At 40.4% G+C, this 14336-nt stretch overlaps 1 protein-coding gene across 2 annotated transcripts in view; it reads left to right on the top strand.

Annotated features, from left to right (window-relative positions):
* LOC143368043 (activator of 90 kDa heat shock protein ATPase homolog 1) overlaps window positions 1–14336 on the top strand; it is a 55359-nt gene that overhangs the window by 13423 nt on the left and 27600 nt on the right. For both annotated transcript variants that reach the window (XM_076810400.1, XM_076810399.1), the window contains exons 3-5: window positions 1320–1399; window positions 6908–7101; window positions 13834–13954. In XM_076810400.1, coding sequence (XP_076666515.1) covers window positions 1320–1399; window positions 6908–7101; window positions 13834–13954 — 395 coding nt within the window. The remainder of the gene's footprint in view (window positions 1–1319; window positions 1400–6907; window positions 7102–13833; window positions 13955–14336) is intronic.

Below are 14336 nucleotides of genomic sequence, written 5' to 3'. Positions count from 1 at the left end.
CAGCATTATCCGCCTGTTTACTTTATCGAACACCGCTCTGAAATCCATAAATGCCACATACAGTTTTCCTCTCTCCTTCTTTAATATATTATTTATCAGTGCGTTTAGGACAAATATATGGTCCCTAGTTCCTCTTCCCGGGCGAAACCTGCTGGGCTCACCTTCAGTATCTTCTTTCTTTCCAGCCAATTCCTCAGACTCGTATTTAATATCGTTGTTAGAATCTTGTATCCGACGTTAAGTAGCGACACACCTCTATAATTCCGTACTTCCTCCTCATCCCCTGCTTTGAAGATTGGGCATTCTCCACATCTCATTCAAAATTCCCGTCCATTCCTGGTGTACTTCGTTGGTATAGTTTGGAAAACTCTACAATTAATCCATCTTCTCCCAGGGCTCTATTCCTCTTAATTTTCCTTGTTGCTTCTTTCACTTCTTCGTCGACTCCACTTTTCTCTCCATTCTAACTGTTTCATTTCACGCACGGGATTCGCTATGAACAGTTAAATTTATTCGACTACTGCGTACATACTATAGAACCATTAATATGGAATTCCATAACAAGACTGTCCTTCCTACGTTTTTGCGAGACGCAGACGAAACGCTCGCGTCTCCCCACTCCCCGCACGGTACACTCTTCGAATAACACGCCGCACAATTCGACACCCACTTCGTTGCTTCCTCCTTTATATCCTCCTTTATATCCTCCATTTCTTCTTCGACACTTCCTTCCTCTGGTGATTCCTTCCCCTCCAATAGCTGCCTAAAGTGTCTTAGCCATTGCTTCTTCCAGATGTTTGTCGCCAACCTCCTTCTGTACCTCCTTCTGCAAATTAATTTTATATGTAATTTTATTAATTATAGCCCGATTTGTATTGAGTTTGGTATCATCTTCATTAGGAAAACACATGGAATGGATTGATGTCACTTTCGTGAAGATCCAATGACAAATGCGGACTTGACACTTTCCATTTATTTCCTCGCTCGCGAGGATTCCCAATCTTAAATACAAAAAATATTGTGGTGGGGATGATTCTGCTGCAATTATTCAGACTTGTATACTCCCGTATACATAACTTTCCGGGCAAAAGCGATTGGTCGGAAACGTCTAACCGACTTAAAGGCGCATTTTCCAAATCTTTAGTCATGTACACTGTTAAATTTCATATCTGTTCTACATTGTTATGGAATTAGATACATAATATCATTATACTTAATGAAGTATTATTTTAATATACTTGCTGTGGTACATTCTTGAAAATAGTTAAACTTAACAATGTAGTTACATTCAAATATGTAATCAGACAATCTTATTTAAGGACGGAAAAAAATGCCTGTGCCTGGTCCCAGGAGAAGTTGAAGGAATTATTTACCAAGATGAAAATAGAAGGAAATGAAGGTTTGTATCCATATTTTCTATTTTTAGCTCTTTTATACACAAATAATTCAAATACTGAAGTTACAGTAAAAGATTATTGATAACAATAATCAATAATTATAGTACAATACAACAAAGTAGTAATAATAAATACTTGTGTATCATTATGTTATTAACTATCTCACAGTTCAACAGAATAAAATGGTTTTCCTGATCTGCAATATCCATTAGGTGATCATTGTAGAGTTTTTCGTCTCAAACACGAATCCGCAAGCAGAATTGTTCTATCACCTTCAGTTTTTGAAAAACATGAGTTTTTGTAAATTCGCACGATTTTGGGCAAGAATGAGGTATTGCGTGAAAACTTAGAACTTTAAAAAGTTCAATTTACTCTCAAGATGATAAAGTAAAGGAAAGTTTTGAATGGTTATAAATGACCATCAAAGTTTTACTTTCCGATACCCGCGCGTGTGCACGGTGTGCACGGAGGTCAGTTTTTGGTTGAAAAAACCGTTTTATCGTGATCTATTCTACCCAGGATGCCTATGTATTCTTCCAGCGGACATTTTTGCACAATGCGTCAGGTTCAAATTCAGTTTGGAAGTGTCTGTGATTGAATGAAAACGAAAGTTTGCCGCGTATCCTGCCGACGAGCGCGCCCGTGTACTCACAAGATTCCCAGGTGTCCACCTCCAATTGCTTTAGTTTTTGGATATGTTTTAGAGGACCGAAAAATAAGAAAAATGTGTTTTTTTATATTGGCCTGTTCGTATGTTTAGGAGGTAAAATCACCCCTCAAAGTTATAAGATTTTCAGGTGATCATCTCCGATTGCTTTGGTTTTTGGATATCAGAAACTTTTCCCAAAAATGCAAAAATATTGCGTAACAAATATTTACAATTATTCAAAACCATCTTTAATAACTGTATACTAAGGCTGTTCGAGTACCCGAATATTCGAGTAGCTTGAAGTTCGGACCGAGCCGAGTCGAGTAACCATAAAAACCGAGTGGCTTGAAAGAACCGGTCGGTTCGATAAAACCGAGCCTGGCTCGGCTCGTTTTTTCCGAGTACTCGAACAGCCTTACTGTATACACTGATATATACAGGATTCTCTCCTCTATCTTTTGAAACTAAATTGAACTTTCTAGCGTTTTTAGTTTTCACATAATACCTCATTTTTTTGCCTAAAATCGTGCGTTTTTACAAAAACTTTTTTTCTTCAAAATCTAAGGGTGACAGGTCAATTCTGCTTACGGATGCGTGTTTGGGACGAAAAACTCTACAAGGGTAACCCACTGCATATTGCAGATCATAATTCGTGTTGGACAGTATAGCGTCGCCGGGAAATATGTTGCCGACGCTGGTTGTTGGCCGTGGCATCATTCGGTCGACGCTTGCGTTGGTTCGTCCCCCATCGTGGCGTCTTACGCACGCATTACTACCCCTTCTGTAGGTGTTCCCCCTCCGTTAAATAAGTGGTCCTGCATAATGTTGTCTGGCACCCCTGCTCGAACCTAAGCCGTCTACGTGCTCGCCTGCCGCCTAACCGATTCCCCTATGCCGATTGCTTGAGGTCTGCTTTATCCTTTTTATTTCTTACTCTCTATGGTGAGTTGACCATATGCATGAATTATGATTCTTTTCGCAAATATTGCACAACAAGCTCGGCGCTTCGGAGTCCCACTCACGGACACGCAGCTCCGGCGTAGTATGCGCCAGGTGGGGGAAATTCTCGAGAGAACCCGTCCCCGATCTGGCATCACAGACTGTTTCTCGAGAGGCGAGCGGCGTCCCCTCGAGTATAGGATTGGTGGGGGGTTCGTTGGTATAGAGTAGAGGATTTAAATCCCAGCTTTTAAACTTAACAATGATTTTTATTTTGACACACTTAATACTAATAAGTAAATAATATTAATAAGTTAATATTTCTTACGTCTACGATTATATACATGGTTTTGTTTTTTTTTTGTATCTGTGCTATATGGTTATATGTATCTATATGCTGTGTGGTTATATATACGTCTCTGCAGTGAACTCGTCCGCTACCGTCTCCGGAGCGCTTCCCGACATTCTTGGCAGAGTTATATTCAATGGTTTTGTAGACCTTGCCTTCGCTAAGCGGCTAAGCTGCTACCTACTAATAGGAGCAACGCTTGAAACCTCCGCGAAAACAAAGTTCTCAACCTTACAAATGATAGGTCCAAAAAGGAGCACCGGAACCTTTGTACACTAAGGACCAGTCGCTACCGTCTCTAGAGCCTGCTGTAATTCTTCTGATAGTACTTAAGCTACCTCTAGGCCCTAGCATTCGTTTGATCATAGAAATGTATTCGAAATGAATACGCCGCTGTGCTGCGCACGCCTCCTTTTATACCAGAACATTGGCGGGCTGGCGCGTGCGCAGTGAGTCGTGAGTTCTTATTTCGCATTTTTCTCGCTTAATACATATTGTTTTGTTTCGCGCCTTTGTCAGTATTTATATTAAATTACTCCTAACATCTCTATAACATTTATTCTTTTAACATTTGCTTAAATCATAAATTATGTATGAAAGTATTTACAATGAGCTGCAGTATTCCAGTACAGGTTGTGCGGTAATGTAGTATGGTTCTATTTTATCGACGGTCGGTATTGGCCGGTTCGAGTCCCCGTGTGACGTTACATGTGTGTCATTGCGTATTTGTTGTTCTGTTGTTGTTCTGCGACTGTTGAGAGGAGCTCTGTACCGCTTGTGCGAAGGAGATGTTTCCTCTAAGTGATGATGCTGTAGTTTGAATGTATTTTAGGTTATTTTTTATGGTTGCTGTTTTGAGCTCCTTTTTAGCGATAGCGAATTTGATATAGAGGCAACCCTTGAAAGAGGATGGCTGGCCGGTTTGCCCACAATTGGCACACTTGAGCCCTTCTCTGTTAATTGTGCTCGTAATTGTGCACTCACTCGGTTGGTGGGTTAATGCACATTTGACGCATCTGAATGGTAAGTGGCAGTTTTTACTCGCGTGTCCAAGGCGCTGGTATTTCCAGCACTGGAAGGTTGCGGGTTTGTGCAGGTATTCCCAGCTTGCTGTCTGATAATGGTCTTAATTTTAAATAGTTCATTGGCTGGGCTGTTATGTGATATTTGTACTAAGTGGTGATATCGGCGAGGTTCTGCTTTATTGAATATGAATATCGAGAGATTGAGTATCTTTAGTTCTGGGATTTTTCTGTCTCCAATTTCTTGTCTGATTTCCGCTGGGCTGAAATTACCTCTAATCCCTTTGAGAATAATGGACGTAGGTTTTATGTTTTTTTGTGTGTACGTAAAAATCTGAATTTTTGGTTCGGTTAGTTTGGCTGTTGTTAAGATGTATAGATCGGTATCGTTCGTATATATCGTATGGTTTGAGTTATTCGTTTCCTGCATTCGTCTCCGTTTCAGAGGCCTCTTCTATCTCGATTTGATTCTCATCTGCTGGGGTTAGTGTTTCATAGCGGTTTTTATTAGGGCTTAGGGCGTCTTCCTGGGCGGAATTATGTGTGGACTTGGTTTTATTCGTTTTCTTTGGTATTTCCCAGTCTGTTTAAGGTTCTGGCATGTTCGGTTGTTGTGGATCGCTGGTCGTGGATCCCGCAAGAAGTGAAGATGGTTTCTTTACTGTTTTTAGGTTCGGTGCGATTTGCTTTACAATGTGGGGTTTCCCGCTTTCCTGTAGCAGTTTCTTATATTGATAATCAATCTGTAGCGAGTGCAGCTTGGGCGCCTTAAATCCTCTTTGTGCTAAGGGATTGAGACGTGTGTTTCCCTTATCATCCTCTTCGCTTGATCTTCGCCTCATCGGGCCATGTAGTGGTGAGGCTATCGTAATTTTTTCCCACCGGGCTGTAACTTCCGCGGATCTTTGATAATTCTTATGCAGCACAAAAGAATAGCACTTGCTCTGACTAGTAACGATATTATTGTATGATTATGGGCACTTGGGCTTGTAAAACTTCGCTTTTATATCGCAGCTCGCCAGATCACATCGTAACACCTCGACTGTCGCGATGCGAGTCCGCAACATCTCAAGTTCTGAGCCCGGTCCAATGCGCCTTCTTTAGTAAATCAGACTATAGTTATGTACCTAGAAATTAAAAGTGTTTACACAGAAGTGTGTTGGGTAGTTGCGAATAGCGGTTGTTTTGTAAGCGAGAAGTTTGAGTTCGATTCTCCTCACCGCCAAATTTTTTTTTTATTTCCTAAACCACACCTGAAGAAGATGTCTTTACGACGTCTTTTGAAGTTCTTTAAGGCGCCTTCTGTACGTCCTTAAGGAGGTTCGATACCCGAGCAAAAATGATGGGAACTCTTTGAAAAGTGTTTTAATCTAATGTTCAAAGTGTAATCTGCATTGTATCAAAATTTTAAGTCGATTGATCGCACGGTTTTTGAAAAAAAAATTGAAATCAAAATTGCGCTCTTATACACAGGCTGTTATGGAGGAAGTGATAAAATTTCTATAAAATGTTACACAGTGTCCTTAAAAATGATGAGAAAGTTCTAAAAAAATGTTGCAATGAAAAGCTTAAATATTCCTGTGAAATTCTAAATAAGAAAAACGGACATGAACCGTACCGATTTATTAGATAATTGAATAAATAGACAGGAATATGCTCGTATTTTTGGAACTGCCTGAAGGAACTGTTTGAGACATGGAAACGCTGCACGCCGGGCAGTCATCTCTACAATGTATATTTGTACAAAGCATATGGTAAAAATTAATAAAAACACTACCAAGCTGTAAACATGTATGTAGTAATTTGTTGCGAACCGTTACGAACGCGCAAAAGGACACCACGAGTGTGAGATGGAAAGAGAAAAAAAGATGGACACTAAGCGACGTTGCCGCATTTCACTCCCATATTTTACGCTACTTTTAATGAAAATATTGTGTTTCTAGCTACATTATCCTTTTTGTTTAATTGAATTCTAAAACAAAATATGTAGTAATAATTTTCTTAGCAATAGACATGTAAATAACATTTTTGTGTACATAAATTTTTTCTATCTGAGATTGGTATCACTGCAGAGCTCCCATGTATAAGCATAGGCTTCATTCCTCTCGCCGCCTGCCCCACAAGTGAGCTATCGAACCTCCTTAATACGTCTTTTGGAAATAAAAGTTCAGTTGGTCCTACCGAAACAAACCTTCAGTTGGATCTTTATGTTAAGTGACGTAAGGTCTGCGTTGGTTACAACCGTTGGCCCATTTAAAATCAGAGCGACACTTCAACAGTTGGCTAACCGATAACATGTCAATGACCCATCAAACTCCCAACACATAAATGTTACTAGGGTTGAGGATATGATAAAACATCAATTCGAATAGTGTATTACTTTAGTAGAAAAAGATGTTTTTCACCCAATATTGGACTAAAATGATTAAATTTCCGCGAAGGGTTAAAGATATTTATAATAATTATAAATCGAAGACACTGTAATCTGATTAATTTTGTCCATGCAAAATTGTATCCTAAAATGTTATCAACGCTATTCTTTTATTTTTAGTTTCATGTACAGTAACAGAAGTAGAAAAATGTGAGGGTGAAGCGATGGCAAATAATCGAAAAGGGAAATTAATTTTCTTCTACGAGTGGAATATTGTTTTGAAATGGGTATCTAATGGAAAATCGGATAAGAAGATCGAGGGTAAAATGAACATTCCAAATATGTCTGAGGAAAATGATATCTCGGAAGTTGACGTAAGTAAAACACCACAAAACTTATTCGTAGATATTTAAGTTTTAGACTGTATTAACAAATGTAAGATATGAAATTATATCAACATGTCGAAAAATCTTCACGAATGAAACATATTTGCAGATGAATATACATGATTCAACAATCAAATTTTTTAATTTATTTTTATGCTTGATAACACTGAGGACGTATACCTCGTTACTGCTGACAATATTGAAATATATAAGTGTGTTTCGCTATATGTTTCGTAAAGGCTTCCTTTTTTAGTTATTGGTGTTTAAGAATTGGGTTCTCGAACACCTGAATCGCAGCTAGCCGGGGTATTACATGCAGTGGCACAATAGTCCCACATCACGAAAAGCTGGTCAAAACGTCAAAACGTACTTCAAATTAGTCAGAAATCGGTATTTGGGGGGGTTTTGAGGCCGCTGATTACGAATTTCAACTTCAAAATTTTAAAAACAAAATAGCGGTTTCAATATGGCGAACATGCATATTAAAAAATTGTTTGATCTGCACGAAAGTCGGTACTCAGGGGTTTTTCAAGTCGCTGATTACGAATATGAACCTCATTTTTTTTTAGTTTAGGTTAAAAAGTAAATTTTTATTTTAAGGTATAAAATATTTCTTAAAAATATTTGTTTTATATATTTTTAAAAATATTTTGTAAGAGATGTTTATTATGAAAGTATAATGGATCTGAATTGAAATTTGAAATATTAAATAATTAAAAAGTCAGTCTGGCGGCTGCAGCCGGTCGCGGCTATGAGATCCCGCCTTAACCCATTGGTAAACCAATGTAAACTCCTCGGTCTGACTCTTGGAATCCAATTAATTAAAGTGTCAAAAACTAACAATATTGTGTAACATTTTATTTTATGTAGAATAGATAACAATACTGACAATTAATCGGTTGCTACGGAATCGTTCCGTAGTGAATTGTTTTGTCCCTGTGGCGCCACTGTGGTACTATTTCGTACTAGAACCTCAATGAGTTAACGAGACGCCAGAAGAGTGGTGAGAACGGACATGTTCGGCGGGGGGAGGAGGGAGTGAAATTAAAATTGAAATATTGTTCACTTGACAGACGTTGCTGGAATGCATAAATATTTTACCACCATAGTCCAAAAACTGGACAAATGGAAATTTTTACCACCTTTGTTATTCCACCTCCTAACGATGTTTTAACGATATTATCAGTATATCGTTAACTATCTCTAAGTTATCGATAAGATATCGATAATCGTTAGTGCGCACTCCAGTTCCATCATATTTGCTTACATACAGGGTTGCATATTAAAAAACAACTATTTGAAAGAGCGCAGTTTCGTTCGAAATTTGAGCCCCTTCAGGCATGGTTTAGAGCTGTTTGATCGAGCGGAAATTTTGCACAAATATTTATCACACCAAAAGGGAAATAAATTAGGGCGCGTTTGGGACTGATTTCTTAAATTAAAAAAAAAAGTCATTACAAAGGACCGTTACGCACTTGCAACAAGTTGGTGGCGACCAGGTCGCCGATGACCACGAGGTACACGGGGATATATGAGTTCGTACGCACTAGGTCGCGGCGAACAACAAACAACATTCGGGCCGCTTGAAACATTCAAGCTACTTGGTTCTATCCAAGCCGCGCGATTCTTTCAAGCCGCTTGGTTCTTTCGGGTACTCGGCTCGGCTCAACAGCGAAAATTTCAAATGCGTTTTTCTCAGAAATACTTTTTTCACATTTACAAAACACAGTGAAAACGATAGCTCAAAAACTATTCAACCAATTAAGTTGCACTTGCGCACACATAGTTTCTTAAGTCCTCTCGTCGATGTACCTAAAAAAATTCGAAAAAAAATTTTACCTACTTTTTTCTATAAACCGAACGAAAAAATGTTATGAAATACGCCATTCCTTGCGTACCACCGCTCCATAAGTACATCGAAAGCGTAATTTCACACGCAACAAGAAACTACTTGGTTTTTTCGTTGTTTTTGGAGACAGGCTATGGTTGCCGTCGGCGTCGAGAGCGATGCGTGCCGCTAGACCAAAGAAGCTGAGTGAGCCATCTCTGGGCAATACATCCTAATTACGGCTAGGTTGCTCACTCAGCTGCAAATCGACTCACGTGACTTCCCCGAACTCTCGCTGGAGTTCTAGGAGGCGAGATTTTCTTCTTTTCGCTTTGAGCCTCGAACTGAGTACACGTTTCGCGATCGCGCGCTTTTTACCTCGAACCGTCTTGCGTTGCCCAGTGCGCTGGTGCAATTCGCAAGCAGGGCCGGCTTTAACACGTTGACTGCCCACGATATATGGCACTGCTTTCCTCGATGCCGAAAACGGCCGATGGGAGTTTACTGTTTTAAAGAAGGGATGAAGACTAGAGCGGCGTCACAGGGGCAAGAGGTGTACTCCGCCTAATTCCATCTGTGCCTCTCCCGAGATCAGTAGATGTAACAGTTTCGGCCAATAATAGAAATACGTTACCTGAATTGGTTTAACTTTTCAAAACCTGCCAATCAATGAAATTACAAAACAAATGAAACTTCAATCGACATGATCTGCTCCTCATTTTCCGCCAGTAGCACCAGGTCGTCCGCGTATGCCAACGTGCATATCCTCCTTCCTCCTACTTCTACCCCTCTCCATCTTCCTTTCCTAATCTCCTCCTCCACGTCTGCTATGAGCAGATTGAATAGAATCAGGCTCATTGGACACCCTTGTCTCAGGCCCTTCGCCGTCCAGAAGCCCTCTCCTAGTTCCCCTCCCACCTTCACCCTGCTCGTCATCTCCCTATATATCTCTTTTACCCTCTCTCTCAAACCTTCCCTTACCCCTCTCCTATCCATCGCCTTCCACAGTATCCTCCTGTTCACCGTGTCAAACGCCGCACGAAGATCAACAAATATTGCCTTTCTTCTTCTGATTCTGTTTCCCTATTACGTGGTTTAGCACGTGTATGTGGTCTATCGTGCTTCTCCCTCTCCTAAACCCCGCCTGGTTTTCTGGGATCAACCCCTTCCCTTCCACCTCCTGCTTCCTATCCCTCCTTTCCTGCCCCTCTCCCCCACTCCTCCTGCCCTCGTCACCACCATCGGGTGATGGTCCGATTCCACCCTCTCTGCTACCTCCATCCTTTCCATCCCCTCTCTCGTCCCCTCACCTCCCAGCACATAGTCAATTACTGTTTCCCCTCTTCCTCCCGTATATGTATATTCCCCCTCTTCGTCCCCTTCTATGCTTCCATTCAAGATCTCCCACCCTGTCTCTTCTACCAGCTTAATTAACTTCTTCCCATCCCCATTTATCTTCCTGTCCTTCGACTTTCTTCCCCCACCTTCCTCCTCCTCCTCTCCTCCTTCTATCCTACCACCCTGCACGCCTGTCCTCGCGTTGAAGTCCCCCCCTATTATCACCCTCCCTTCCTTTTCCTGCCCCTCCATCCACCTTCTGATCCTTCCCAGCTTCCTCTCCATATCCCCGTTCACATACACCGCCACTACCGTCCATTCCTCCTCCCCCGCTTTTACCCTCTCCACCATCAGCCCTTCCTCCTCTCCCTGTCCGTGCTCCTCCTTCCCTAGCATCTTTTCCCTCACTCCTATCATCATGCCTCCCATCGCTCTCCCTTTCCTATCCTTTCTCTTCGCCCACTGCACTCTCCACTTATATCCCTCTGGCAGCCTGCGCTTAACATTGTTCCATCTCTTTTCTTCCAACCATGTTTCCATCAGGACTACCACCTCCCATTCCTCCAACCCCTTCCAGAATTCTTCATCCCTATTTGTCGCCCCCGCTATGTTCCAGAACGTTATCCCACAGCTTTTCCTTTCCTCTCCCTGCTTGTCCCTCCCCCCTTCCCCCTTCCTTCTTAGTTTTTAGTCCCCTCTCTTTCTTTACTCTTTCTCTCTATGTCCTCTCCTCCTTCCCTCCATGTACCCCTCCCTTGCTTCCCTCTCTAGCCCTCCCTTTTCTCTTCCCCTCCAATCTCTTAGTAACTCCCTCCGCTCGTCCCAGAACCACGTTATTCCATCCACCACTATCTTCCCATAGCTTACCCTTACTCTTTTTCCCTTCACCTCCTCCTCCTCCTCTCCTTCCATGTCAGGTCGTCTTCCAACCTCTCCTTCCTTCCCCTTAGTTTTCCTTTGTTCCTCATTACCTCCCTCTTTGCCTCCATAATCTCCATCCTCACCTCCATCCTCACCTCTTACAACCACCTTTTCAGCTTCTTTCACTCGCACCGCTCACTCACACGTCTTAGCTCCTTCAAACCGGAAATGGAAGTCGCGGTCGACCTAATATAAAATGGCTATTAAAACAAATACAGAGATTACTTATTTTATCAGAACAAATCTAATTTGTTCAGAATGTTATGCTGATTCAGAAAACTGGTCGATATTTGCTTTAAGACAATATTTACTGTAACTCGGGTGGAAAATTGAAGTCATGACATCTGACCACCTCTCCCGAGGTGCCGGGAGAAATGGTTTTCGTCGTTGGCAGAGACCACTCACATAATTATTCATGGAGAAATAACAAAGAAGAAAGCAAAATTATTTATGTGTGAATACAACTACAGATTCATTGATATTTAATTTGTTTACGCTAAACAAGTAAAGAACACATCAAAGAAAAAGTGAACTACCCACCGGCGATTAGCAAGGCAAATGAATACAAAAGTGAATGAATAAAGTAAATAAACAAAAATAATAATAAAATAATTATAAAAAATAAAAGAATAAACAAAAATCATGAAAAAATCAAAACTCTACCTGTTTGGGAATGCAATAGTTAGAAATCAGCCATTTTCAAAACTCTCTTGTGTAGCATTGCTTGCAACGGTCGTGCAAACGCGTCACTCGCAATTCACAAATTCATTCTTGTTTTCTCGCACTCAAGTATCAATCACGATTTGAAAACTCGCACTCACGTTTAACCGCTTCGTTCCCTCGGACGTGTTATGTCGCGACGCAATACCGTTCGTGTGATGCCACAGACGAGTAAACACGCGTCTTCTGTTTTCGTTACGCGGTCACTTTGCTTGCCACAGAAGACGCGCGTTAACTCGTCTGTGGCATCGCACGAATGGTATTGTGTCACGACATAACACGTCCTCGAGAACGAAGCGGTTAAACTCAGTGATTTACAGTCATAATAGAACACTTACGTTCCGAACAATTAATACAGGGTGTCCCACCTAAGACTGTACAGCGCGATATCTCCTAAAGTATTGGAGATAAAAAATTAAAAAAAATATGTTATTGAATGGTTCGAGCGGGCCAATTTATTAGCCGAGACGATTTTTTTAAATAATTATTTTAAAAGATACAATGGTCAAGTTCGGTTTTTCAAATGGAACTATTTTTCTTTGAACACCTGAGTTGATAGTGCGTTCCAAGCCAAATTAAATAAGCTTTAAATTATACACTTTATTTCCAATGGTTTTTAAGATATTGCGCTTGCAAAATTACTGATTTTCACTGGAAGAAAACCCTCTGGAATAGCAAGGACCGGGGTCGGTCTTACTGGCGCCACGGGTAGCATTGCCTGTTGAAACTGATACCTACCTGCCAAAGGTCTACGATAGGGTTCGCAAGCCCAAAAGCTGGACAATTCTTTTCCGTCAGAAATGCTACTTGGTATATCTGCGGTATCGAGAAGCGCACCGTTACTTTTATTTCGCATTCGCATCTACGCTCAGATGGCCGTTTCTTTTGGGAGGGATGTAAGTTGGATTGGATAGGTTAGGAGGAGTGAAAGTTGTTAGACTAAATTTCAACCATAGGGAGCAGATTGTATCAGAACCAATTCAACTTGCATCCCTCCCAAAAGAACCGGCCATCCGAGCGTAGAAGCAAGTGCGAAATAAAAGTAACGATGCGCTTCTCGATACCGCAGATGTACCTACCTAAGTAGCATTTCTGACGGAAAAGAATTGTCCAGCCTTTGGGCCTGCCATTTCTGGCGTAGACCTTTGGCAGGTAAGTATCCATTTCAACAGGCAGTGCCACCCGTGGCGCCAGTAAGACCGCCCCCGGTTTTTGCCATTCCAGAGGGGTTTCTTGCAGTGAAAATCAGTAAATTTGCAAGCGCAATATCTTAAAAACCAGTGGAAATAAAGTGTATACATTAAAGCTTATTGAATTTGTCTTGGAACGCACTATCAACTCAGGTCTTCAAAAAAAATAGTTCCATTTGAAAAACCGAACTTGACCATCGTATCTTTTAAAATAATAATCGAAAACAAAATTCGTTCGCGCTAATAAATGGGCCCCCTCGAACCATGCAATTCCCTATTTTTTTATATTTTTATCGACAATACTTTAAGAGATATCGCGCTGTCCATTCCTTAGTGAGACACCCTGTATGTATATATATAATATTATTCACTTTTTCTTGTAATGTTTCATAAATGGCGACAATTTACCACAATACGGCCTTTTACCTTATATTGATTATGAATTCGCCTTTGATTTTTTAACCCGGCAGTGTACAAGTGAGCTTTTGAACCACAAGTATCTGCGCGAGGTGGTCATGGACCTCCAGTATAAAGTAACATTGATTGACCACGATATGAAAAATCTGTGTTATTAAAATACACAGATAGACTATATATAAAAAAATTACGATTTTCGACCACATTTCTACGATTACTTGCGGCACTGAAACGGTTGAAGTGAATTATATTTTTTTCATTTTATGTGAAATTTATGAGATAATAAATATATATCTTTATTTGTAGATTGAAATTACTCTGAAAGATAGCACAGACGAGGGCGAATTGATTAAACATTTTTTGCATACAAAAGGAAAGGAGTTTATTAGAGACAAATTAAGAAAATATGTTGCTGCTTTAAAGGAAGGTGAGTTTATAGCAATAATGTGATTCTGTGTTTGATACTTTTTATTTCTATTAAGTTGTAACGTATGAAATGTCCATTCGAAGGGTTTCAGTTTTTTAAGGGATCATTCCGATTAGCGCGCCAATTATTGCGACGAAAAGAAATATAGTACCTAATGGAATAAACCTTTTTTCTATTTATTAAACTACATTTCTGCAGTAAATAAAAAATATAAAAGTAATAAAATTATTGCTTTTAAAATGCGTTTAAAAGCGGTCTTGATGACATGTTTAAAAATTCATGACTCGCTTGTGTAGGCGATTTTATCTGTTAAACTTGTCGGAAACCAAAAATTCAAACAGATTCTTGATCAGTATGACTGTCGCTATCGCTCAGAGTATAA

The sequence above is a fragment of the Andrena cerasifolii genome, chromosome 4 (genome assembly GCF_050908995.1).
Source record: "Andrena cerasifolii isolate SP2316 chromosome 4, iyAndCera1_principal, whole genome shotgun sequence".
Classification (NCBI taxonomy): Eukaryota; Metazoa; Arthropoda; class Insecta; order Hymenoptera; family Andrenidae; genus Andrena; species Andrena cerasifolii.
The sequence above is the reverse complement of the archived record's forward strand: the minus strand, read 5'-3'. Positions and strand labels throughout refer to the sequence as shown.